Source organism: Pituophis catenifer, unplaced genomic scaffold (genome assembly GCF_029215685.1).
Source record: "Pituophis catenifer annectens isolate HBS135680 unplaced genomic scaffold, rPitCat1.0.hap2 SCAF_16, whole genome shotgun sequence".
NCBI lineage: Eukaryota > Metazoa > Chordata > Lepidosauria > Squamata > Colubridae > Pituophis > Pituophis catenifer.
The window spans coordinates 9560740-9588594 of NW_027256896.1; the positions used below are offsets into that span (position 1 = coordinate 9560740).

Here is a 27855-nt window from a genome sequence, read left to right on the forward strand (position 1 = left end):
TCTCGCGGGGAGGGAGGCGGGCGGGCGAGCGGGGCCCGGGCCGGGCTGTGGCGGTGCGTCGGGGCCGGGGCGAGCGGTGCCCGCCGGGCTCCTCCGGGGGCGGCGGCGGCTGCTTCTGCCTGGGCGGCGGCGGCGGGATGAAGGGGAAGGAGGAGAAGAAGGAGAAGAAGGAGGGCGGCGCGGGGCTGCCCGGCGGAGGCGAGGCGGGCGTCGGAGGCGGCATCGGCGGGGGAGGAGGCGTCGGGGGCGTCGGCGGAGGCAGCCCGGAGAAGACCCGCAGCGCCCAGGAGTACAAGGAGCAGGGCAACCGGCTCTTCGTCGGCCGCAAGTACCCCGAGGCCGCCGCCTGCTACGGACGGGCCATCGTGAGTCGGAGGAGGAGGGCCCGGGTGGGGAAGGGGCGAGGGGGTCTCTGGGCGTGGGCAGTGTGTGTGTGTGTGTGTGTGTGTGTGTAAGGAAGGAAGGAAGGAAGGAGTGCCTCTGAGCATGAGCAGAGTGTGTGTGTGTGTGTGTGTGTGGAAGGAAGGAAGGAGTGCCTCTGAGCATGAGCAGAGTGTGTGTGTGTGGAAGGAAGGAAGGAAGGAAGGAGTGCCTCTGAGCATGGGCAGAGTGTGTGTGTGGGGGGGGAGAAGGAAGGAAAGAGTGTCTCTGAGTATGGGCAGAGTGTGTGTGTGTATGTGTGGAAGGAAGGAGAGAGTGCCTTTGAGCATGGGCAGAGTTGGGTGGATAGGTCGGCCCGGGTGGGGTGGTTGCAGAGGAGGAAAGAAGCTGCAGACAGGCCGGGTTTTGTAATGTTAGGGCAGGAAGGAAGGTGGGTGGATGGATGGGTGGGGGGCTGCGGAGGGGAAGGGGGCCTCTGAGCATGGGCAGAGTTGGGTAGGTCAGCCGGCCCCTGGTGGGGTGGTTGCAGAGGAGGTAGGAAGGAAGACGCAGGGTTTTGTAACCTTAGGGTAGGAAGAAAGGTGGTGGTGGTGGGTTGTGGTGGGGGAAGAGGACCTCTGAGCATGGGCAGAGTTGGGTGGGTAGATTGGTCCGGGGGGGGGGGGGGTTGCAGAGGAGGAAGGAAGGAAGACGCAAACAGGTCGGGTTTTGTAACGTTAGGGTAGGAGGGAAGGGGGGCTGCGGAGGGGAAGGGGACCCCTGAGCATGGGCAGAGTTGGGTGGGTAGATCGGCCTTGGGGGGAGGTTGCAGGGGAGGAAGGAAGACGCAGACAGGTCGGGTTTTGTAACATTAGGGTAGGAAGGAAGTGGGGGCTGCGGAGGGGAAGGGGACCCCTGAGCATGGGCAGAGTTGGGTAGGTCGGTCGGCCCCTGGTGGGGTGGTTGCAGAGGAGGAGGGAGGAAGACGCAGACAGGCAGGGTTCTATAATGTTAGGGTAGGAAGGGGGGGGTTGCAGAGGGGAAGGGGGCCTCTGAGCATAGGCAGAGAGCACTGGAGATGGAGAGTTCGGGTAGTGATACCTGGAGGGAAGTAAAGGTTTCCCCCCCCCCCATAAAGTGCACTCCCCCACACCCAGAAAAAGGATGCCTTATGAGCAGGGCCAAAGTGCATCGGATGCAAGGCTTTGCGTGTTTGTGTGTGGGAAGGAGAGAGTGCCTCTGAGCACAGGCAGAGTTGGGTAGGTCGGTCGGCCCCGGGTGGGGTGGTTGCAGGGGAGGAGGAGGAAGGAACCTGCAGACAGGCTGGGTTTTGTAATGTTAGGGTTGCAGAGGAGAAGGGGGCCTCTGAGCATAGGCAGAGAGTGCTGGAGAGGGAGAGTTTGGGTAGTGATACTTGGAGGGTAGCAAGAGGGCCTCTGAGCAGGGGCCACAGTGCATTGGGTGCCAGGCATGTTGGGTTTCGGGTTTATGTGTGGGAAGGAGAGGGTACCTCTGAGGACAAACAGAATGCCACTCCTCCTCCTTTTGGAGGTCAGCCACATGTCTGCATTGCCGCTTTCTGTACAGGTAGTCCTAGAGGCTTACAAGAGTCCATTTAGTGGCCTCTCGAAGTGACAATGTCCCTGAAAAAAAAGTGACTTGTGACCGTTTTTCACACTTAACGACCGTTGCGGCATCAAGTGATCAAAATTCAGATGCTCGGCAACTGACTCATACTTATGACGGCTGCCGTGTCCCCGGGGATCACCTTCTGACAAGCAAAGTCCATAGGGAAGCCAGATTCCATTTAACAACCAGGTTACTTACTTAATTAACTGCAACGATTCGCTTAACGACTTTGGCAAGGAATGTCATAAAACGGGGCAAAACTCACTCAACCAATGTCTCGCTTGGAAACGGAAAAATTTGGCCTCGATCATGGTCGTAAGTCGAGGACTACCCGTGCGGACAGAATGGCAACGTTGTAAGGAGGTTGGTTTTCCTCTCCCGAGCAAAGGAAGAGGGGTCCTCTGAGCGCAAGCAGAGTGCAGGCCTTCCTAAGGTGGAAAGGCAAAGGAAAGGGGGTCCAGTTTCCTCCTCCCCCCAGGACCGTGAGCCGAGAGTGTTTATAAACATGTACAGAGTGCAGGACAACTTTGGCCCCAGGGCGGAAAAATGAGGTGGCAAACAGGGAGAGGATGCTGCTAATTAATTTTGCTGCAGTCACCTGACAGGGTCCTTGCAATTAAGGGAAGGCAACTGAGCATGTACAGAGAGCTGGCAGGTGTGGATAGGGGAAGGCAAGGGAAGGCTCACCTGGGCAAGACCTCTCTTGAACCTCTATTTTTCTGGACGGGGACAGATGGGCTGGGACTGGTTGACGCTGATCAAGGTGAGTTTGGGGTGGTCTTATGGGGCTAGAAGCAGGGGTCCCCAAACTTGGCAGCTTGTAAGACTTGTGGACTTCAACTCCCAGAATTCTCCAGCCAGCATAGCAACCAGCATAGCTGGCTGGAGAATTCTGGGAGTTGAAGTCCACAAGTCTTACAAGCTGCCAAGTTTGAAAACCTCTGTGCTGGAGCGGTGTTTTCTCAACCGTGGGAACTTAAAGAGGTGTGGACTTCAACTCCCAGAGTTCCCCAGCCAGCTATGCTGGTTGCTAGGCTGGCTGGGGGAACTCTGGGGGTTGAAGTCCACAAGTCTTACAAGCTGCCAAGTTTGAAAACCTCTGTGCTGGAGCGGTGTTTTCTCAACCGTGGGAACTTGGAAGAGGTGTGGACTTCAACTCCCAGAGTTCCTCAGCCAGGTATGCTGGTTGCTAGGCTGGCTGGGGGAACTCTGGGAGTTGAAGTCCACACCTCTTCCAAGTTCCCAGGGTTTGAGAAAAACATTGCGTTAGAGTGACAGAAAAGGGTGGGTGAATGGGTGGTCCTGAGCTCCGGGGACAGAAAGAATTGGGGTCTGAGCTGAGCAAAGAGCCAGAAGGAAGGAACTTGCTCTGATCCGCTGTTTATATCCTATTCCCCCCCTTTTTTAAAAAAAAAAAAAATGTGCAGCTGGAGAGGTGTGCACGCACAATTTTATGACCGAGCTGGATGACGTGCAGAACCTGATCGCTGTCGGTGAACAAACAGCTGATGCTCACCTTGGTGACTTCACCTGTGATATGTATGAACGGAGGTCTGGGGATTAAAGGTTCCCAAAATGAGTTAAATGTAGTGTAGAATAATACAGGTAGTCCTTGACTTACGGCCACAAAGCTAAGCAGGGGGGTTGTTAAGTGAGCCGGACCTCATTTTGCAAGCTTTTTTTCCCCACGGTTGTGAAGCCAGTCTGGCTTACCCCCATTGACTTCGCTTGTCAGAAGCCCAGCTGGGAAGCTTGCAAATGTAATAAATTAATGTAAACGCAATCAAACAAACAAACAAAGCAAGACAAACCTAGTAATTATAAAATGATGATTATGTGACTCGGGGATATTGCAACCCTCGTAAACACCTCTCTGTTTTAAGTACCCAAATTTTGATCATGTGACTGTCGGGATGCTGCGATGGGATCGATCCTAAGTCTCTTTTGTTCAGTGTTGTAATTTTGAACAGTTGCTAAACAAATAGTAAATCAAGGATAACCTCCACAAAAACTAGATTAAGTGTCTTGTATGAATACGAAATACTGCTGGGAGTTTATTTATGTCTTAAACCCAAGAAATTCTGGTTGATGGCCATAAGACCAGAGGACTGGAGGCTAAATCATACGTTGAATAGGTAAGGGAACTAGGTACGTTTAGCCCAGGGGTCGGCAACCTTAAACCTTAAACCTTAAAGGAGCCTTGGTAGTACAGTGGTTTAATGCACCCTGTTATTAACACAGCTGCCTGCAATTTCTGCAGGTTCGAATCTTACCAGGCTCAAGGTTGACTCAGCCTTCCATCCTTTCTAAGGTAGGTTAAATGAGGACCCAGTTTGTGGGGGCAATAAGCTGACTTTGTATAAATATACAAAAGTATGAAGGCTATTGCTTAACGCATTGCAAGCCGCCCTGAGTCTCCGGAGAAGAGCGGCATATAAATCAAATTAAAAAAAAAAAAAAAAAACACTCAAAGAGCCATTTGGACCCGTTTCCCACAGAAAAGAAAACACCGGGAGTCACAAAAACCCTTCCCGTGCCTATTTCTTGAGCGGCCACAAAACTAGCCTATGTAGTTGAATTCAATGTTCTGTTTTCTTCTGAAATTTTTCGTTTCTAAGATTTATCCACGGTTGGCCTACCGGGAGTTGAAAAGCTCAATAAATCGCATGAGTGGCGGATGTTGCACGTTGGCGGTTGTGACGCATATTTTGAGTGACGGGGAGCTGCAGCAGAGGGGTGAAAGAGCCACATGTGGCTCCAGAGCTGCAGGTTGCTGATCCCTGATTTAGCCTAATGAGGGGAAGGCTTAAGGAAGACATAATAACTGTCTTCCAGTACTTGAGGGTCTGCCTCAAAAAAGAGGGGGTCGATTTATTCTCCAAAGCACCTGAAGGCAGGACAAGAAGCAATGAATGAAAACTAATCTAGGAGAGAAGCAAAGAGAAATCAGTGGAACAACTTGCCTGCAGAAGTTGTGAATGCTCCAACACTGGAAGTTTTTAAGAAGAGATTGGATAACTATTTGTCTGAAATGGTATTGGGGTCTCCTGTCTGAGCAGGGGGTTGGACTAGAAGACCTCCAAGGTACCTTCCAACTCTGCTATTCTGTTCCGTTATTCTGTTAGATTAAATAACTTGTACAGCCACCTTGTATCTTGTTGGGAACGATGGAGGGCAAAAGAAGAAGGGGACGGCAGAGAAGGAAGTGGCTGGATGGAGTCACTGAAGCAGTCGGTGTGAGCTTAAATGGATTCCGGGGGATGGTAGAGGTCAGGAAGGCCTGGAAGAATGTTGTCCATAAGGTCGCGATGGGTCGGACACGACTTTGCAACTAACACCACCATGCTGTGGGAGGTTTTTTTGTGTCTTGACCCCAAGAAGTTCTGGTTGAAGGCCACAAGACCAGGAGTCTGGAGGCTAAATCGTAAATTTCCTGACGGTTAGAACAATTAATCGGTGTAATGGCTTCAGAAGTTGTGGATGCCCCATCACTGGATGTTTTTAAGGAGAGTCTAGACCCGTGATGGCGAACCTATGGTACGCGTGCCACCTGTGGCACATGGAACCATATTGGTGGGCACGCGAGCTGAGCTCCGGTGCGCATGTGTGCACCGGCCAGCTGATTTACAGGCCTTCTGGGCCCACCAGAAGTCAGGAAACATGCTGTTTCCAGCCTCCGGGGGGGTGAGGAAGGCCCATTTTTCACTCTCCCCAGGCTCCAGAGCCTTTCTAGGAGCCTGGGGAGGGCAAACACGGCCTTCCCCACCCCCCCCGGAGGCCCTCCAGAGGCCGGAAATGGCCCGTTTCCCGACTTCCGGTTCCACCGGAAGTCCGGTGCCCCACTGTGCCATCGTGTGCCAAAAGCGTGGGTCGCGTGGGGGGGCATGACCGCATGTGCGGGGGTGGGGGTGCAAATAGAATTATGGGTGTGGGCTGGCGTGCGCACGACCCCTCCCGCTCCCCCCACTTTTGGCACTCAATGGCAAAATGGTTAGCCATCACTGGTCTAGACAGTCACTTATCTGAAATAGTATAGGTCCGTGATGGCAAACCTATGGCACGCGTGCCACAGGTGGCACACAGAGCCCTCTCTATGGGCACACCAGCTGTTGCCCCAGCCCAGCTCTCCCCCGCATGCGCACACGCCTCCACCAGCCAGCTGGTCTTCGGGTCTCTGCCGTGCATGAGCAGGGGGTGGGGTGCATGCATGGGGGGCAGGGCGCATGTGCAGGGGGCGCTCGCATTGCATTTGGGGGGATTCGTGTGCACGCCCCCCCCATGCCCCATTTTGGGCCTGGAAAGCCGCCTGCACCAACCTGAAAGCCAAAACAGGGCATGGGGGATGCAGGGCGCATGTGCGCGGGTGGGGAGGCGGTGCATGCACGGGGGACACGCATGCATGTGGGGGACAGGGCGCATGCACGGGGGTGCTCGTATCGCATTTTAGGGGTTCAGGCACCCGTACGTGCATTTATGTGAGTCACACGTGAGTTTTGGGCCCTTGGCACCAAAAAGGTTAACCATCACTGGTATAGGTTCTCTTGCTTGAGCAGGAGGTTGGACTAGAAGACCTCCAAGGTCCCTTCCAACTCTGTTATTTGTTCTGTTATTCTGTTAGATTAAGTATCCTGTACAGCCGCCATGCTGGGGGAAGTGTCAACTTGCAAAGCTTTCAAGTTGCCATGAGCAGGAGGGAGGGAGAACTGATAGAGCTGATTGATTTCCCTAACTGAAGTGCATTCCATACATTCTTCCTGACCGCAATCAGAAGGAGGGTGTTAGGTTTCACAGCCTGCCAAAGTGGTTAATTGGAGAATGTGATTTATGACATGGCCAGAGCGGAGGGGAGAGACAGGGTCATAGGGGAACGTAAATCTATGTGGGATTAGTTCTAACTGCATCCGAATATTGCCGAAATGGTGCTCCTAATAAATGACTGTATTTCTTTTGAAGTTTGGCTCAAGGCTCATGAATTAATTAGGGCATCTTTCGGAAACTTCACAGGAAGTTTATTTATGTCTTAACCCCAAGAAATTCTGGTTGATGGCCACAAGATCAGGTGTCTGGAGGCTAAAACATACGATGAATAGATAAGGGGAATAGGTATGTTTAGCCTAATGAAGGGAAGGCTCAGGGGAGACACGATAGCTGTCTTTTTTATTTATTTATTTATTTATATGCCGCCCTTCTCCGGAGACTCAGGGCGGCTTACAGTGTGTTAAGCAATAGCCTTCATCCTTTTGTATATTTATACAAAGTCAGCTTATTGCCCCCACAAACTGGGTCCTCATTTTACCTACCTTAGAAAGGATGGAAGGCTGAGTCAACCTTGAGCCTGGCGAGATTCGAACTTACTTTAATTGCAGGCAGCTGGTGTTAAATTGCAGTGCCTTGTCTGCAGAGCTATCCAGGCTCATGTCTTGCAGTACTTGAGGGGTATCACAAGGAAGAAGGGGGTTAATTTATTCTCTATAACCGTGATGGCGAACCTATGGCACGTGTGACACAGGTGGCATACGGAGCCATATCTGTGGGCAGGCCAAGCGTTGCCCTAGCTCAGCTCCAGCGCATATCCGCGTACCAGGCACCTGATTTTCTTTCCAGCCTTCCGGGCCCACCGGACATTGGGAAACGGGCTGTTTCCGGCCTCCAGAGGGCCTCAGGGGGAGGGGGAAGGCTGTTTTCGCCCTCCCCAGGCCCCTAGAAAGCCTCTGGAGCCTGGGTAGGGCAAAAAATGGGCCTAGCAGGCCCACCATGCCATCACGTGCCAAAAGTGGGGGGAGCGTGGGGGGGTCCCACGTGCATACACGGGATGGGGTGCATTGAATTCTGGGTGTGGGCACGTACGCACGCAACCCCCCCGCGCTGCCCCCACATGACAGCCAAAAGGTTACCCATCCCTGCTCTATAACATCTAAAAGCAGGACAAGAAGCAACGGGGTAGAAGTTCTTCAGAAGATCCAACCTGGAAATAAAGAGGGATTTCCTGACAGTTGGGACAATTAATCAACTTGTTTCTTTGTGAATGCTTCATTGCTTGGGAATGAAGGGAAGGCTTGGACTCCGACTGGGTGAGTGAGGGGGAGGAGACGAGGGTAGGTCTTGAGAACATTATCTGGGAGGAGTTTGATCCTGTGGCTCCCGAGGATGTGGACAGGGTTCTGGGTAGGATTAGTGCCGCCACGTGTTTATTGGACCCGCGTCCCTCCTGGTTGGTACTGGCCTCCCAGGAGGTTACACGAGGCTGGCTCCAGGGGATTATAAGTGCTTCTCTGAGTGAGGGTGCCTTTCCCGCTGCCTTGAAAGAGGCGGTGGTGAGGCCCCTCCTCAAGAAGCCTTCCCTGGACCCAGCTGAATTAGCCAACTACCGTCCGGTCTCCAACCTTCGTTTTGTGGTGAAAGTTGCTGAGAGTGTGGTGGCACGACAACTGCCCGGGCACCTAGATGAAGCTATCTATCTGGACCCGTACCAGTCGGGCTTCAGGCAGGGGTACAGCACAGAAACGGCATCGGTCGCGTCGGTGGATGATCTCTGGAGGGCTCGGGACAGGGGTTGTTCCTCTGTCCTGGTTCTGTTAGATCTCTCAGCGGCTTTTGATACCATCGACCATGGTATCATGCTGCAGCGGTTGAGGGGGTTAGGAATAGGGGGCACCGTTTTGCGGTGGTTCTCCTCCTTCCTCTCCGACCGCTCGCAATTTGTGTTGACGGGAGCAGAGGTCGACTTCGAGGCGCCTCGCATGGGGAGTGCCGCAGGGGTCGGTCCTCTCGCCCCTTCTGTTCAACGTTTATGTGAAGCCGCTGGGTGAGATCATCCGTGGTTTTGGGGTGAGAGTCCACCCGTACGCTGATGATACTCAGCTGTACATCTCTACCCCAGACCACCCCAACGATGCCCTTGGTGTGATGTCTCGCTGCCTGGAGGCCGTGCGGGTCTGGATGGGGAGAAATAGGCTCAGACTCAACCCCTCCAAGACTGAGTGGCTGTGGTGAAAGGTTGGGGACCCCTGGTCTAGAAGACCTCTGAGTTCCCTTCCAGCCTAGGATTGCATAGATTCTGTGAGATTTCACCCTGGCACAGGTTCGTGCAGTAGACTTAAACATGATTTGTTTCAACAAGCTTTCTCAGGCAAACAAATCAAGTCCACAAGATGGCTTAAAATCAGTGACCAGGTTCACCGCATTCATTGCAAAGGACTGACTTGCGCTTTGCTTTACCCCGGGGGTGTGTGTGTCTCCAACCTGGACTTCAACTCCCAGAATTCCTCAGCCCAGCCGGCTGAGGAATTCTGGGAGTTGAAGGCCGCAAGTCTTAAAACTTGCTAGCTTTGGAGACCCCTTGCTTTCTTTTAGCCTGTCGTGGGAGCCTGCCCGTAACCTTCACAACAGCCCTGTGAGGTCCGTGTGTCCATGGGAATGGGGGAAGTGACTCAGCCAAAGTCAAATTAAAACGGGGATCCAGACGCCCCTCCAGGCTCCTGGCTGAGGAGGCTTCGTTGCGTCAGCCCTGTGACAAATGAGAAATTATGAGATATCCGGGCGCTGGATGGGATGTGATTCATCTTCCGCGGGTGCAAATTATGCGGCTCCCGATGTGCCTTCCAAAAGCCGCACACTCAGGTTCCTCAAGGCAGACTGTACGGAGGCATCCCGCCCACCTCCCCGGCACATCTGGGATGGATGGAAAACTTTGCAGCTGGAAATTAATGGGATCGGGCGAAGTTTAGATCTGGGAAGCGACCCTCAGAGCCTCCAGATTCAGGAGCACTGTACCTTATTTCTCGTCTTATCGGATTCCAAGCCTCCTCACCAACCCCCAAAGCGACGTCCCCAAACTACTTGACAAGTTAAAGGAAACGACAATCCAGGTAGTCCTCCACTTAACAAGAGTTCGTTTAGTGACCGTATAAAGTTTGCAATGGCACTGAGCGGAGATGGACAAATTGACGAAAGGAATAAAAGGAAAAGATGAAATGGAATATTGCTTAATATGGGAGAAATGGTACAAACGGCCAGAGGACAGGAATAACAAACAAAAAATAGAATAGAATAGAATAGAAGAATAGAATAGAATAGAATAGAATAGAATAGAATAGAATAGAATAGAATAGAATAGAATAGAATAGAATAGAATAGAATAGAAATGCAGAATGGAATGGAATGGAATAGGAATGGAATGGAATAGAATAGAATGCAGAATAGGAATGGGATGGGATGGGAATGGGAATAGGAATGGAATAGAACAGAACAGAATAGAATAGAATGCAGAATAGGAATGGAATGGAATGGAGTGGAGTGGAGTAGAGTGGAGTAGAGTGGAGTAGAGTGGAGTAGAGTGGAGTAGAGTAGAATAGAATAGAATAGAATAGAATAGAATAGAATAGAATAGAATAGAATAGAATAGAATAGAATAGAATAGAATAGAATTTTTTATTGGCCAAGTGTGATTGGACACACAAGGAATTTGTCTTGGCGCATATGCTCTCAGTGTACATAAAAGAAAAGATATGTTCATAATAGAGATGATCTAGAAATTAGGAAGTATTAATAAAATAATATTAAATATATATCACGTGTAAAGTAATATATGGATACAATAGTTTGTATAATAAGTAAGGAATAGTATTTATAAATATATAAGAAATAAGGGAACCACAAAAATAAATATGTGAATAGGTAGTTGGGAGGGGTGGGGGGAACACAAAATGTGGATATATACCGATACGGAACTGTTGCAAAATGGAAAGTTTTCGTTTGTTTTTGTTTTGAAAGAAAAAAATAAAAATAATAAAAATAATAAAGTTGCAACAGCACTGAAAAAAGTGACTTACTACCGTTCTTCCCACTTAACGAACGTTGCAGCATTCCCTCACGGTCAAAAATTCAGACGCTTGGCCACCGACTCGTATTTATGACAAGTTGCAGAGTCCTGGGGGGGGGGGGGGGGGCGTGTCACGCAATCCCTCTTGCGACCTCCTCACCAGCCAAGTCGATGGGGAAGCCGGATTCACTTAACAATTAGGTGACTTCCTTAACTAATGCAGTAATTTCACTCAATCCTGGGGCAAGAAAGGTGGTAAGACAGGGGTGAAATGTAAAATTTGTTACCACCAGTTCTGTGGGCATGGCTTGAGGGGGGGAGGGTTGTAATGTGACGGTGGGTGTGGCCAACTTTTTTTTTTTTTTTTTTTACTTTTCAAAGCATTTTTTCTAATGCTTTGAAAAGCCTCTGCCGATCAGGCAACTCAGCTGGGATCGTCAGAGACTTTTCAAAGCATTTTTTTTACCACTTCTTCGGCCAAGAGGTTGCAGAAAAAAATGCTTTGAAAAGCCTCTGACGATCCCAGCTGAGCCGCGCGATCATCAGAGGCTTTTCTTTTTTTTTTTACTTTTAAAAGCATTTTTTCGTCGGAAGAGGTGGTAGAAAAAATGTTTTTAAAAGTAAAAAAAAAAAGCCTCTGATGATCGTGTAGCTCAGCTGGGCATGGTGGGGGGTGGGGGGGCAGGGATTTTTGCTACCGGTTCTCCGCCGCCATTGCTACCGGATCAGGCGATCCGGTCTGAACCGGGAGCATTCCTCCCTGTGGTAAGGTGAGGCAAAACTCACTTAAACAGAGGTCTCGCTTACAAAACTAAGCAGAAATTTTGGCCTCCGTTGTGGGGTTGGTAAAGTCGAGGATCACCTGAACGTTAAAAAAACGAGATAATATCCCACCCCACATCGCATCCCCTTCAGGGGTTGTAAAAAGTGTAATGGGGATTTGTGCCTTTTATTTAAACTGTTTCCCCGAGGGCGACTGTATTCCACAACTTGCCTAATGTTGGGTTAACGTCTTGCTTTTAAACTCTGGAGGGCTGCCCAGAACTCCTTTTGCAGCTGGAGAGGCAGGCTCGAAAGTTCAGACTTTAGCAACAGCGTGGAAAAAGCTGGCCTTGTTGCAAGGATTAACTGTGAAATATAATATATTTGTGTCTCTCTCTGTGTGTGTATATGATAAACTTTTTGGAACATTTGGAAAATAATTATGCCTGCTGCTTAAGGATATTTTTGCTGCTTTTATTTTGCAATTTTTTTTAAAAAAAATTCCTTCGGCTAAAGAACTGGGATCATGGCCGGCTCAGATATGTTGGGGGGGTTTCAAAAACATCCAAAAACAGGTAGTTTTTTTCATCCAAAAACTACCTGTTTTTGGATGAATTCGTGACCATTTTATGATTGGGCCCTTTTTAAAACGGGGGGAGGGGGGGCTTGAATTTGGAATACCTGGGAAGGATGCTGCAGAATGCAAATGGAAATGAAGAGACTATTTATTATTTATTTATTTATTTATTTATTTATTTATTTATTTATTTATTTATTTATTCGATTTATATATGCCGCCCTTCTCCGGAGACTCAGGGGGGCTTACAATGCGTTAAGCAATTGCCTTCATGCTTTTGTATATTTATACAAAGTCAGCTTATTGCCCCCACAAACCGGGTCCTCATTTTACCTACCTCGAAAGGATGGAAGGCTGAGTCAACCTTGAGCCTGGTGAGATTTGAACTCGCAGTAATTGCAGGCAGTTGGCAGCTAAGTGCTATTTAACAGCAGCAGTTTAGTCCACTGTGCCACCAAGGCTCTTGACATCAAAATGTGGATGGTTTGATTTATTTTGCGAAATGATGTGGCAATCAAGGTGGATTTGATTTAAATCGAGTTGATTTAAATCACGATTTAAATCACTAGTAAAAACGCTTGATTTAAATCAACTCGATTTAAATCATAATTTTTAAAGAGCAACTGTCATCTCTGCTACTCCTTTGACCCACTGTTGACTCACCGATAGTCCCAGTGTTGCAGAATATATTATTTATTTATTTATTTATTTATTACATGTATTTATATGCCGCCATTCTCCCGAAGGACTCAGGACAGCGAACACAAGTTAATATACATTAATATACAATTAATATACAAGTTAATATAATATACAACCTCACGCTACATAGCTAAGCTCCATTTCATGCTGAATAAACTAAATTATTTATGTATCTTACGTAGAAAACTATCTTACGATAGATTTTTACCCCAAAAGTTTTTTATTAAAATTAATTCGATAAAAATAAAAAAAATCCAATTTAAATAAAAAAAATCCGATTTAAATTAAAAAAATCTGATTTTTTTGATTTTTTTTAAAAAATCATTGATTTTTATCCACCTTGGTGGCAATTAATACACCCCTCAGTGTATTCAGGATTTCTCCTGTTACGGTTCTAGGGCAGATCAATTCCAGCGTTGACATTTGGGGGGAGGCATTAAGGTTTTGGGGGTCCCAGGGCTTTACATGCCCCCCCAGACCCCTAACAGGTTAAGTCAAAATCATCCTCTGTCATCCTACTGACCCCCAGTGCAGATCGTTGGGACTGGGAGGATTTTTGTAAACTAAGCATAGCGTTTTCAGACAGCTATCTTGAATCTGTGGGGTCCTTGGTGGCCTCTGAGCTTGGTGGTTTTCTTGGTTGTTTCATTACCCAACTACATGATGACATCAGTGCTAGGAGGGAGTGTGGTTTGCAGAGTAGAGGAGGAAGAGGAAAAGAGGGAGGAGGAGAGGAAGAGGTGAACTGTGAGGTCCTTGGTGCTCTCTGAACTCGGTTGTTTTGCTGCAGACATTTAATTACCCAACTAGGCACTAAGATCAGTGCTAGAAGGGAGTGGGGTTTGTGGAGTGGAGGAGGAGGAAGAGAAGGGGAGGAGGAGGAGGAAGAGAAGAGGAGGAGGAAGAAGAGAAGTGGGGGACCTTGATGCTCTCTGAACTCTGTTGTTTTCTCGCAGACATTTCATTATCCAACTAGGTAACAGCATCAGTGTTAGAAGGGAGTGGAGTTTGTGGAGTGCAGGAGGAGGAGGAAGAAAAGATGGGGAAGGAGAGGAAGAGTGGGGACTGTGGGGACTTTGGTGCTCTCTGAACTCTGTTGTTTTCTCAGACGTTTCATTACCCAACTAGGTAACAACATCAGTGTTAGAAGGGAGTGGGGTTTGTGGAATGGAGGAGTAAGGAGAGAAGAGGAAGGAGAGGAAGAGGAGGTTTGTGGGGTCTTTGGTACTCTCTGAGCTTGGTTGTTTTCTCGCAGACCTTTCATTACCCAACTAGGTAATGGCATTATTGGTAGAAGGGAGTGGGGGCCTTACTCTCATTTTGTATGCAAGCGTCTTGCAAGAAAACCACCGAGCTCAGCGGAGCCCCCCGAGGACTCCACCGTTCAACCCTGCCTGGTCCAGGTTCTCCTTCGATCGGTATCCTGAACCTCCTGCTACCGCTTTCTCCCCCCTCCCTGCAGAACCGCAATCCCTTGGTCGCCGTCTACTACACCAACCGCGCCTTATGTTACCTAAAAATGCAACAGCACGACAAGGCCCTGGCCGACTGCAAGCACGCCCTGGAGTTGGATGGCCAGTCAGTGAAGGCCCATTTCTTCCTGGGACAGTGTCAGCTGGAGATGGAGAATTACGACGAGGCCATTGCTAACCTTCAAAGAGGTGAGCGGGGTGGGTGGGTGGGGGGAGATCTCTGGGTATCCTATGTCTCAACTCTGGCAACTTTTAAGAGGTGTGGACTTCAATATATATATATATATATATATATTAAAAGAATTTTCTTAGAAAAGAAAAAAGCCCAGAACCGAGTAGATGTGATTCTACTGAGCTGGAGCTACAAAAAACCTTGGTTACGTAGGGAAAACCTGGCTAGAAGAAAAACACACATAAACCCTACGAAGAAGTAAGAAAATTGATACTGTACCTTTACAGGGAGGATACATAAGATATGGGTGTGGCCTACTGATGAAAGCAAACGAGCTAGAAATGGATCTATTTAGGTCTCCCACCTAGCAGTTAGAGCTTGCTAGGTGTTAGAAAGGAAAAAAGCCCAGAACCGACTACAAAAAACTTGGTTACGTAGGGGAAACCTGGCTAGAAGAAAAACATATATATATATATATATATATTGTCTTCTTAAATTTTCGCGGGTATGTATATGCAAAAAATTAAAATCTTGGGTGTTTTCCCGTGTCATGTTAAATAAATTAGTTAAAATGTTTAAAATTCTGGTTAAAATCCTAGCTTAAAATCTTCCAAAAATCCTTCCAGAGCACTCTGCAAGGTCCTTTAAAACCTTAGCTAAAATCCTACCAGTACCTTAAAAGTTTTTCTTTCTAGCAACGTTTCGACAGGCTCACAACCTAGAAAGAAAAACTTTTAAGGTACTGGTAGGATTTTAGCTAAGCTTTTAAAGGACCTTGCAAAGTGCTCTGTAAGGATTTTTGGAAGATTTTAAGCTAGGATTTTAACCAGAATTTTAAACATTTTAACTAACTTATTTAACATGACGCGGGAAAACACCCGAGATTTTAATTTTTTGCAGATATATATATATATATACATACATACATACATACATACATACATACATACATACATACATGCATACACTGTTTTTCTTTCCAATGTTTCATAGATAACTTTTCAATTGATTGATTTGTACATCTTGTCCAGAGACAATTCATCATCGGCGCTATCAGTGACTGGCGTTTGCTTTCATTTTATACATTTTATGGCTGATAGGAAAGAAAAAATAATGAATACAAAAGACAATTTCGTACTGGGGGGGAAAGTGTATTCATTTATTATCTCTTACTATTAAAAGGTTAAAGGAATTGAAAAAGAGCGGCATCAAAACGCGAGACACCCCGCCCCCCAAGACAAAAAGATGCCCTCATCTTTATACATTTCAGAAAGGACAAAAAAGTGGTGCCTGCATACATATTTATCAGTCGTAATAGACCTCACTTCCTGGCCTTCTATGATCCACAGAGAACAATGGTCTTAGCTAAAAGAAATATTGACATCTTGAGATTCAGAGGTTGGCATGAGAACGTTCCGATAAAACTTACCACAGGCTGCTGTGAGCTCCAAGGTCACATTCCTTATGTCTCCGTTTGTGAAACAGTCCCATTCATTTGCAAGCTGATTTTCCCTCCGAAAGTAACATAAAAATGAAAGAAACATTCAAGCTGATGTAGCCGGAGATAGTAAAACGGCAATAACAAAGGGATACAAGAGCCAATGAAAATATTGCAGTCAATTAAAGGGAGCTCCGTCCCCTCTAATTACAAGTATATTTTATATTTATGTTTCATATTCTTTCGCCCTTTAATTATGTACAGTAAAATCAAGAGAGGCCAGTCGATCAAAATTAAGATTGGAAACCGCTTTCCTAAATAATGACGAGAAAGCGTTTTGGAGGGTGGGGGTGAGAAAAATCAGAAAAAGTGAGTTGAAATTGAAATTGGAGAAGGCTGCCCGGGGTATTCTGGATTTTGAAGTCCCCCCCCCATCTTAAAATGGTTAAGGTTGGGGAACACTGTCTTAAGGGCAGGGGTGAAATCCAGCAGGTTCTCACAGGTTCTGGAGAACCGGTAGCGAAAATTTTGAGTAGTTCGGTGAACCGGCAAATACCACCTCTGGCTGGCCCCAGAGTGGGGTGGGAGTGGAGATTTGGCAATACCCTTCCCCCAGGAGTGGGGAGAGAATGGGGATTTTGCAGTATCCTTCCCCCAGGAGTGGGGTGGGAATGGAGATTTTGTAGTATCCTTTCCCTGGAGTGGGTTGGGAATGGAGATTTTGCAGCATCTTACTTCCAGGAGTGGGGAGGGAATGGGGATTTTGCAGTATCCTTCCCCCAGGAGTGGGGAGGGAATGGGGATTTTGCAGTATCCTTCCCCCAGGAGTGGGGAGGGAATGGGGATTTTGCAATATCCTTCCCCTGGAGTGGGGAGGGAATGGAGATTTTGCAGTATCCTTCCCCTGCCACGCCCACCAATCTACACCTTGCCCACAGAACTGGTAGTAAAAAAAATTTGGATTTCACCACTGCCTTAGGGTCGGTCTCCTGAGTCTAGTTTTGGGTTCAGAAAAAAAAAAAATGCTTATTTGGGTTACGCCAATTACTCCTGCAGGAGCCAAGTTCTGGATCGAAGCCGGGCACAGTTGGCCAACATCAAAGCCCTTGTTGGCCTTTGTCCTGCCCCTCCATGGCATTGCATGAGGGTCAGAAACAAGCCAAGCTGTGGAGCATCTTCTCTGGTCCCCTGGTGGGATGCACTGAGCATGTTCCCTGTCCTTGAATGGGCATCATTTGTGTTTTGTTGGCCAAAGGTGGGCCTTAAGAGATGGCGTCAACGTTAGCAGGATGGCTGTCTCTTCTTCCAACAAAGCTAGAAGCAAGTCGCAAAAGCAGCTGCCTTTTAAAAAAAAAAAAAAAAAAAACATGTTAACTGGAAAATGTGTTCTGGGGACTTGCTTTGATTAGAGAGGTGTGTTAGAGCCAAGCACGGTTACAGACTCCAGCTGATTTGCAAATACGCTTTAAAAACGAGTCAGCAACCCACAGCCGAAAAGAATGGGCGAGGGATTAGCTTGCATTGTTCATAACACCCCTGGACCCTCGGGGACGGTCCGCCTTTCTCTGTTTTGTGCAGCTGCTCAAAAGTTACCATTCTCATTAAAAACATTAAGTGGAAAATTGTTGAGGTGCAAAATACAATAACTTGATTGTCACTTTGAAAGTATGATCGACATACGTTAAAATGAAATTTCGTTGCACAAAGCTCTCAAAGGGTCACTCATCACCTGCAATATACACCACATAAACAAGACAAAATAAATCTGCGTGTACCCACATATATTATTTGACACGGAGGAACAACACAGTCTAGTTCGGATATATACATGTACATGGCGTAGAAAAACGAATCTTGCGAGTTTATCAGACGGAGGGCATATAGGGAACAAAGGTGTTACAGAATCTGGTAGTCCTGCTGGAAATACTTCGAAACCTCCTCCCAGAAGTGGGGTGGGGGGGAGAGAGAGAGAGAGGCAGAGAGAGAGGCCAAGAGGGAGAGAGAGAGAGAGACCAAGACTGACCGAGAGAGAGAAAGACAGAGACCGAGAGACCGAGAGAGAGAGATTGAGACAGAGATAGAGAGACAGAGAGAGAGGCCAAGAGGGAGAGAGAGAGAGACTGAGACACAGACAGAGAGACCAGGAGAGAGAGACAGAGACCGAGAGAGAGACAGAGACAGAGAGACCGAGAGAGAGAGACTGAGACAGAGATAGAGAGACAGAGAGAGAGGCCAAGAGGGAGAGAGAGAGAGACTGAGACACAGACAGAGAGACCAGGAGAGAGAGACAGAGACCGAGAGAGAGACAGAGACAGAGAGACCGAGAGAGAGAGACTGAGACAGAGATAGAGAGACAGAGACAGAGAGACCAAGAGAGAGAGACTGAGACAGAGAGACAGAGACAGAGAGAGAGACCGAGAGAGAGAGACAGAGACAGACACAGGGAGAGTCAGACAGAGACAGAGAGAGACAGAGAGAGATACTGAGAGAGAGAGAGAAAGACCTTTGGACAATACTTACAAACATTTTCTTTTAAATTGTAATTTAGGGTAAATATTAAACCTTTCATCCATATGTTCTTCCATTATATCCAAAGTTCTTTGCCCATTGAATCATACAATGCGTTACATATTGACTTTCCAAATTCAAATTCAATAATGTTTCATGGACTCTAAATTCTCAACTCTGCTTTTCATTCAAAAAACAAAACAAAACAAAACCCCTCTCTCGAACCCTGATTCTTGGTTGCTGAAAACTCTTTTCTGAAACTGTTCAGAAGACCCCGGAGAAGAGGAGGCAGGCCCTTGAAGGGCGAAATTCGGAACTTTGTGGATTTTCTACACGTGTCTGACTCACATAGCTGCTGCTTATGGGTTTCCTTCTTCCTGACCCTGCTGCCCCAAGATGGGTTGGGTAGTCATAAGCTGGCTGGGGCACATGGCAGTTCCCCTCTGGGACATGTCAGACCGGGGAGAGCAGCCTAAACTGAAAAGGAGCTGCATCTGTCAAGCGGGGATTGAAAACTTGAGCTGAACATGAGACGGTGAGGCAGAGTGGGCGGTGAGATGCCATAAGATTTAGATTTCAGAGAACTTGTTTTACCGCTCCTGTTCTTGACGTTGCAATTCAATCCATGCTTTTTGTTGTTGTTGTTGTTGCATTTTCAGCCCACAACTTAGCCAAAGAGCAGCGGCTGAACTTTGGGGACGACATTCCGAGCGCCCTGCGCATCGCCAAGAAGAAACGTTGGAATAACATTGAGGAGAAGCGGATCAACCAGGAGAACGAGTTGCACGCTTATCTCACCAAGCTCATCATGGCGGAGAAGGAGAGGTAGGCGGGAGATGGGGGGGGGAAAGAGGATCGGTGTGTGGGGGGGGGCGTGGATGGAAAGACTCTGGGAGAAGGCGTGGATCTAGTTCTAGGTGGGAGAAGACCAGAGGGGGAGCTTCAAAAATTTTAGCAAGGGATTCTCTGCCCGGTTGCTGGGTGGGCGTGGCCAGGGTGGGCGTGGCCTAGTTGGCCTCCTGCACTACAGTGGACAGGGGGCGGTTTTGCCCTCCCCAGACTCCGGAGGCTTTCCTCGAGCCCTCTGGAGGCCAGAAACGGGCCCGTTTCAGGCCTTCCCGAACTTCTGGTAGGCCCGTTTTTCATCCTCCCCCAGCCTCCGGGCGCGCCCTGCACTTACCTGCATCCAAAACGGGACATGTGGGGACTCCTGGGAGGGGAGGGGTGGGCGGGGCCAGCCAGGAGTGGGATTTGGGGGTTCTCCGAACTGCACAGAATCTTAGCTAGAGGTTCTCCCGAACCCCTGCGAACCCCCAGCACCCCACCCTTGGAGAAGACCTGATGACCAGTGATTCTTAAAGGAGACTTGCGCCCATCCTTTCCTTAAGCCCGCCCATCTCGCAAGCTTTGTAGAAGAGCAAGCAGAATTGGGAGGCGGAGTTAAGCGAGTCATCAGCCTGGAATCCTTAAGTTGCCACAAACGATCCAAGTTCAACTGCTTTTGAATTCCACTGACCCTTACCTCCTGGCCCTTAAGATGGTCATAAGTGTGAAAAACAACCATGTGTTCTGCCCCAGCTATGGACCCCAAAGAATGCAGCACACACAAAGTCTGTACAAACCTTAGTTTTACTAAATTAAATAATTTTTTTTTCCAAAGAAAGGCTGTTAATTAACTTTCTTAACAGCCTACAAGAATCCAAAGAATAAATAATCTTAATCTTACTATGGTTGGCAGAAAGCCCAGAAGCAATTTGCAGAGAACTAAGATCGAGGCACGAAGGAGAGTGAACGAAGTTGTTCCTTGCAAATTGCTTCAGTCGGCGTTCCTCCTTAAATAGGCTAAGGGAGTGACTCATTAGCCCCAAGCCTTACTCTCGAGGAGACCTCCTCCTGAGGAGCCACTCCTGCCTTTTGGCAGCTCTGCGCGCCCGTGCATCGAGAAGAGGCTCCTCCTCTTCGTCCTCTTCACTTATGGGAGCTTATGAAGGCCCTGCCTGAATCCCTGCCTCTGGCACCACATCTTCTCCAGCCTCCTCACTGTCTGACTCGAGCGCCAGCTGCACAGGCTGCTAGAGCAGCACCACACCAGCCTCCTCGCTGTTGGAATCAGCTACTAGCTGCACAGGCCACTGATGGGCCACAACATAAGGTTGGAACAAATCTGATCTCCAGAGGAAGTGATGTTCCAAAGGGCAGAAAGCGCCATGACAGAAGAAGCTCTCTTCTGAGTGAGCCAGATGTCCTCTCCTCCCCTCACACCCTCTCCACACTTTGCTTCTCTTTCAGGGAACTCGACGAATGCCAACGGGCCCAGGAGCAGGAGAACATGGATGAAAACCGGAGCCGGACACAGTTGGCCAACATCAAAGCCAAACACGTAAGGACCCCTTATTGGCCTTTGTCCTGCTCCTCCACGGCATTGAATGAGGGTCAGAAGCAAGCCAAGCTGTGGGGCATCTTCTCTGGTCCCCTGGTGGGATGCACAGACCATGTTCCCTGTCCTTGACGGCACCATTTGTGTTGTGTTGGCCAAAGGTGGACCTTATGAGAAGGCGTCAACGTTAGTAAGTTGGCTGTCTCTTCTTCCAACAAAGCTAGAAGCAAGTCGCAAAAGCTGATGCCTTTTCAAAAAAAATAGAATAGAATTGAATTCTTTATTGGCCAAGTGTGATTGGACAACACACAAGGAATTTGTCTTTGGTGGAGATGCTCTCAGTGTACATAAAAGAAAAGATATATTAGTCAAGAATCATAAGGTACAACACTTAATGATAGTCATAGGGTACAAATAAGCAATCAAATCATACTAGGAAACAGTCAGTATAAATCATAAGGATCCAAGCAACAAGGTTACAGTCATACAATCATAAGTGGGAGGAGATGGGTGATGGGAACGATGAGAAGATTAATAGTAGTGCAGACTTAGTGAATAGTTTGATAGTGTTGAGGGAATTATTTGTTTAGCAGAGTGATGGCGTTTGGGAAAAATGGAATGGAATGGAATGGAATGGAATGGAATGGAATGGAATGGAATGGAATAGAATAGAATAGAATAGAATAGAATAGAATAGAATAGAATAGAATAGAATAGAATAGAATAGAATAGAATAGAATTCTTTATTGGCCAAGTGTGATTGGACACACAAGGAATTTGTCTTGGTGCATATGCTCTCGGTCTACATCAAAAGACAAGATACATTCGTCAAGAATCATAAAGTACAACACTTACAACACTTAATGATAGTCATAGGGTACAAATAAGCAATCAAAGAGACTTGATTGAATTGAATTGAACTATCAAGGGATGCAGTGGATCAGTGGCTGAGACACTGATCTTGTCAATCGAAAGGTCGGCAGTTCAGCAGTTCAAATCCCTAGTGCCGCATAACGGGATGAGCTCCCATTACTTGTCCCAGCTTCTGCCAACCTAGCAGTTCAAAAGCACGTAAAAAAAATGCAAGTAGAAAAATAGGGACCACCTTTGGTGGGAAGGGAACAGTGTTCCTTGTGCCTTTGGCGTTGAGTCATGCCGGCCACATGACCACTGAGACGTCTTCGGACAGCGCTGGCTCTTCGGCTTTGAAACAGAGAAGAGCACCGCCCCCTAGAGTCAGGAACGACTAGCACATATGTGCGAGGGGAACCTTTAGCTTTTACCTTAAAGGCAAGACATCATGCTGGCTGGAGAATCCTGGGAGTTGAAGTCCACGCATCTTCAGGCTGCCAAGATTGTTCTGTTCTTGGAGGTGCAGTTTGGGATGTGTTTGGTTCAGAGATGTCCTTGGAGAGAAAAGTGAGAGAGGCCTTGAGGCAAATATCCACCAACCGTTAAGAAAACAGAGGGGAAAAAACATTCCTTAAGTCTTAAAGAAGGAGAAAGAGATTTTGGTTGCCTCTTCTCTGACTCCCTGGAGTATCGGAGGGAGAAGAAGAAAACCACAAATATGTTGGCAAGACTTGTGATAGCTTATCTCGGGTGTCAGCAACCTGCGGCTCCGGAGCTGCATGCGGCTCTTTGGGCCCTCTGCTGTGGTTCTTTGTCGGATGATCCCACCACTGGCTGGCCTCGCCCTCCCCTCCCAGTCACTCCTTGCCTGACCTGAGAAGGTAAGGGCAACGGCAGGGGATGGAGAAGTAGCCAGGGTAGAGACAGAGAGAGACAGAGAGAAGGGGAGGGAGGGAGGGAAGGAGGGGGAAGAGAGAGATGTCAAAAGGGTTTTGTGGTTCCCAGTGTTTTTTGACAACCAGTTCTCTGCCCTAATGACCGGATAGGTAGGCGTGGCTAGGGAATCATGTGACTGGTGGAAGTGAGTTGGCCACGCCCACCCAGGTTTTGTGGCTCCCGGTGTTTTCTTTTCTGTGGAAAATGGGTCCAAATGGCTCTTTGAGTGTTTAAGGTTGCAGACCCCTGGCTTATCTCAACAGAGTCAAGATCTAGTCTTCTTGAAGTGTTGTTGTTTTTTTCTAATCTGGGTTGACAGTTCCAAAGCCATGCACATTCTTCCTGACCTCGATCTCCAAAGATATCTGATCTTTTAGAAACCCATTCAACCGTACTTGTTATGTAGCCAGAGGACTCCGCTGCTTCTCAAGGTAGCCCTCCATTTGGCTCCCAAAGGTGCTTTTTTTCAGGAGGCAACTGGATTTCCTTGTTGTTTTTTTTCTCTTTCAAAGACGTTTCGCTTCTCATCCAAGAAACTTCTTCAGCTCTGACAGGATATCAGAGCTGAAAAAGCTTCTTGGATGAGAAGCGAAACGTCTTCAAAAGAAAAAAGAGAGTCCAGTCACCTCCTAAAAAAAGCACCTTTGGGACAACCATGACCTGGATGGCTGAGAATCTCTACAAACGTTTAGCTATACAATTTGGGATTAACACCCTTGGAATGGTGTGGGAGTAGGAAGGGATTTCCAGAGAGGGAAAATTGCAGACTATAGGAACCAGGAGCATCACTCAGGTGACCCTGAGGACACAGAGGGACATTGACTCTAAAAGGATGCAAATGACCAGCTGCCTGCAAGGAATATCAATCCTTCCACTCCCCACTATCCTGTCAGACCTGAAGAAGCTTCTTGGATGAGAAGAGAAACGTCTTCAAAAGAAAAAACAGAAAGTCCAGTTGCCTTGTGAAAAAGCATCTTTGGGACAAGCATGACCTGGATGACTGAGAATCTCTACAGAGGTTCTTTCCCTACAATGGATATTTGGCCCTCAGCCCAGAGGTAACATGGCTTCTTCTAGGCAGATAGACCTCCAGGAATCTGTTCACTCCTCTTTGAAAGCCATCCAAGACTTCTTCTGTGTTTTTTTGGTGGCCATGGTAACGAAAGGATCCAATTTCTCTTTCAGGAAAAATATCTAGCAGACATGGACGAACTCTTCTCCCAGGTGGATGAGAAGAGGAAGGTCAGTTTTGTTTATGTATTGAATTTATTTGGATTTGTTTTGCCATCCATCGTGGATGGATGGATGGATGGATGGATGGATGGATGGATGGATGGATGGATGCAGGTGTGGGATTCAGCCGGTTCGGGCAAGCCAGATACTAATTTTACATCCGGTTCGCCGAACTGGTAGTTGCAAGGACTGGCTGGCCCCACCCACCCTGCCTCAACCCTCCCAGGAGTCTCCACACGGCCCGTTTTGGATGCGAGGTAAGTGCAGGGCCCACGCGGAGGCTCTGGGAGGGTGAAAAATGGGCCATGTGGAAGTCTGGAAACAGGCCTGTGTTTGCCCTCCCAGAGACTTGAGGAAAGCCTCCAGAGCCTGGGGAGAACAAAAAGCCACCCCACCCCCACCCCGTGGTGCAGGAGGCCGAGTACCCCCATGGCCACGCCCACCCAGCAATTGGGCAGAGAACCGGTTGCTAAAATTTTTCAATTCCACCCCTGGATGGATGGATGGATGGATGGATGGATGGATGGATGGATGGATGGAAGGAAGGAAATCTAATAATACTCTTGAGCCATCCTTAGAAAAGGAAAACGATGGGTTTTTTTTTTTTTGTTTTTTTTAATCAACTCTTCTTCTGTTGGTACATTTTCTTTTTTCCAATTTTGAGCGTATACTATACGGGCAGCTGTTATAATACGTAAGATCAAATATTTTATTTCCTTGGTGTATTTTTCAGTAAATATCCCTAATAAGAATGTCTGTGGTTTTCCTCTCATAGTTGTTTCTGTTATTTTCTCTAGCCATTCTTTAATTTTAAAACTTTAGAGTATGCCGAGATGGATAAATTAACAAAACATCTTAAAGAAAAAGAGGATTCGGAATATTGTATCATCTGGCACAAATGGTATAAGTGACTGGAGAATAGGAATAACGGAGAAGAAAAATAGGGGTGAAATGTAAAAAAAGGAAAGAATGAATATGTTAAGGTATAAAAAATATAAAGTTAATATGAGTCTTAATAAATACACTGTAATTAAAAGAGAAGGGGACAAGAAGAAACTGGAATAATATAAAGGGATAAGGGGGGAAATGTAAATATTAGAAGAAGATCATCACGAAATAGCTGTTAAGAGAGTATATATATAAACGTCGTATGTCTTGTAATGTCATTTTATGTTATAATAATAAAAAATAAAAAAAAATAAAAAAATAAAGAATAGGAAAATGATGAAGAACCTGCAATTTAGAAGCTCGATGCTGAGTTAGAAATACCGAGTAATATTCTCTCCTTTGGGGGCCAGAAACGGGACATCCCGGATTATCTGTGCGGGAAGATCAGCTTCGAACTGATGCGGGAGCCTTGCATTACGCCGAGTGGGATCACCTATGACCGGAAGGACATTGAAGAGCACCTGCAGGTAAATGAGGCAGGTTGGCTGCCCTAGGAGGAGGAACAGGAATCCCAAGTCATAGAATAAATGTCAGGATGAACTACAAATCCCAAATCTGGAGCTGAGAATCCCAAATCTGGAGCTGGTTCATAGGGCCGAAGCCTGGTTCAGAATACATATGGATCTCTGGCCACAATATCTTGTGTGTTCTGACCTAGGCTTCCCAAGAGCAGGAAGCAGACTCCTTGTCCCAGCAAAAAACCCTTTTTATTAAGTTACTGTGAATTTCTCTCATTCACAGCCAGCAAAGTCTTCCAAGGGAGAATTCACAGTCACAGACCTTATCTGGCTTGGAGAGCTGCCAGGCCGATATCTTCAAAACTTGGCCAGGAGTCTCGGAGAGTCACGAACCAATTAAGCGAACTAATTGTCTCCTGCAAACTCCCCTCCTTTTTCTCTTCTCTTTTATTCCCTCTGGGAGGGGCCATTCATCGTCCACCTGTGGCCTTACTCCCAAGTCGCCCCTTGTTCTTTAGCTGTTCCCTTCATCTGGCAACTCTGTGCATGCGCACACTGGGAACAGGCTCCAGCTGTTTGTCTGCCTCACTGATGTCTGACTCCGAAGGCAGCTGACAACTGTCAGACGGCCCTGGCTCCCTCTCTGCCTCCGATGCAGAGCCCTCATCAGAGCCTTCCCCAGACTCCAGGATTGGCCCATTTTCCTCCCCAACCTCCTCACTGTCCAAATCGGCTGCCAGCTCTGCTGGCCACAACATTGTGGCCAGAGATCTTTCCTTGGCCTCTGGTAGGTCCTTAAAGATCGGCAACCTTTTTTGAGGAAGAGGCTGGAGGCTGCAGTGGAGGGGGGGAGTGGACTGAGTGATGCGAATGATGAAGGATTTGAGGCTTTCTGTGCCCGAGTGGTTTTCCCACCGTTCAAACTGGTTTTCCTAAGCAGCTTATTGGTCTCAGCCAGGTTTAGAACAGGGCTTCTCAACCCCAGCAATTCTAAGATGTATGGACTTCAGCTCCCAGAATTCCCCAGCCAGCATGATGTATTGTCTTTAACCGCCTTTAAAGTTCCAGTGGAATATGGTTTGGGTGGCCTTGCTGTGGTTATTGAGGCCATCCCTGGCCTGAAAATAATCCGCTCCTCTGGCTTCTCTACCCCACCCCCACCCCACACAATCTCCTCTTCTGTATCCTCCCTAGCGGGTCGGCCATTTTGACCCCGTGACTCGAAGTCCGCTGACCCAGGACCAGCTGATCCCAAATCTGGCCATGAAAGAGGTGATCGACGCCTTCATATCCGAAAACGGCTGGGTGGAAGATTACTGACCTGCGAAGGAGGGGAATGCTCCTGGGCACCTCCAGCTGCTACGGCGACCAAGAAGGCCTCCCCCTCTCTGGACCGCGCCAGACTGCCCACTGGGCCACTCCCATGCCTTAGCATCTTCCCCCTTTTCCCCTTTCTTCGCCCGCCTGGCTCGGCCGAGTTGGGGATTGGCTCCCCTTCCCTCCTCCAGTAGGCAGGAGGGCGGGGTAGCTCCATGGCTTCCGTGGTCTTCTGAGCCGGATCTCCTTCCGGGCAACGAGGAGACCTCGGCCTTTGATCTTGATACAGGTGGAGTAGCTTCTTGGTTGCTGTGGTCTTCTTCTGAGCCGGATATCTCCTTCCGGGCAACAAGGAGACCTCAGCTTTGATCCAGACAGGAATGGAAGATGTTCCCATCGCAGAAGCTCAAGGCTCGACGAGTTAACCTTTTCCCGGGCTTCGTAAGGGCCACTTTATCCCAAGCCCACCTGACTTTGGTAGCACACCGTTAGCACACCCTTCCCACTTCCACCCAGATCCCTTCGCCCTCCCTTGCTCGGCACGCCTTCCTCCCCATGCCACCGGCCCTCGCAAAGGACCTGGCCTCTCCGTGGAGTAAAGACTGGATCCGGCCCCCCCACTCACCCACCTTACCTTCCAGGAAACCCCTCCAGCCGTTGCTTCTTTTCCTGACCTCTTTACCTGTACAAAGTTTTCCTTCTCGACCGCCATTTTCCTGCCTGTTCAAGAAGAGCCCGAAGTTCCGCATCTGCTTCTCTGTAAATAAACGGCCACCGATTTGGGGGCGCATCAGGGAGGGGGCGAAGAGAGATGGTTCATTATTTCGTCTTTTCTCCAAGTGGACTGGAATTCGGGGAGAAACGGTCTGCCCAGCTGGCAGAAAAATTGTATTGAGGGAAGAAGGGGGGAGAAGAGAGCTGGAGCCCCACGGTTCCTTTCTGGGTAGTTTGTTTTGATTTATTATAGTACTCAAAAAAAAAAGTTTTATGTTTTCGGGTTGGTTTTGAATTAAACTTCTCCCCTCCCCTTCCCTACTTCAATCATCACAGCATAGTTTGCAGTTTTTTTTGAGGCTATCGATTGAGAGTTTTCCCTCTGAGGGAAGACAAATGGGAAAATCAGCCGATGTCAGTGATGGCGAATCTTTTCGGCACCCAAGTGCCCAAACCGGAATGCGTGTGCATGCACATATGCCGGAAACCTGAAGATCAGCTGGACAGAATGTTTGCACACGTTGGCCCGAAAAACGGCCAAAAATGGCCTGAAAATGGCAACAAAAATGGCCTGAAAAT

The 27855-nt window shown here is 48.0% G+C and overlaps 1 protein-coding gene across 1 annotated transcript; it reads left to right on the forward strand.

The window, feature by feature from the left end:
- The first annotated feature begins 52 nt into the window (after positions 1–52).
- Positions 53–27606, forward strand: STUB1 (STIP1 homology and U-box containing protein 1). The gene is made up of 7 exons (XM_070955199.1): positions 53–365; positions 14314–14512; positions 19101–19266; positions 20731–20821; positions 23792–23848; positions 25138–25254; positions 26440–27606. Exons 1-7 carry the CDS (start codon positions 138–140, stop codon positions 26563–26565), a joined length of 984 nt encoding a protein of 327 aa, XP_070811300.1. The 5' UTR covers positions 53–137; the 3' UTR covers positions 26566–27606.
- The last annotated feature ends 249 nt before the right edge of the window (positions 27607–27855 follow it).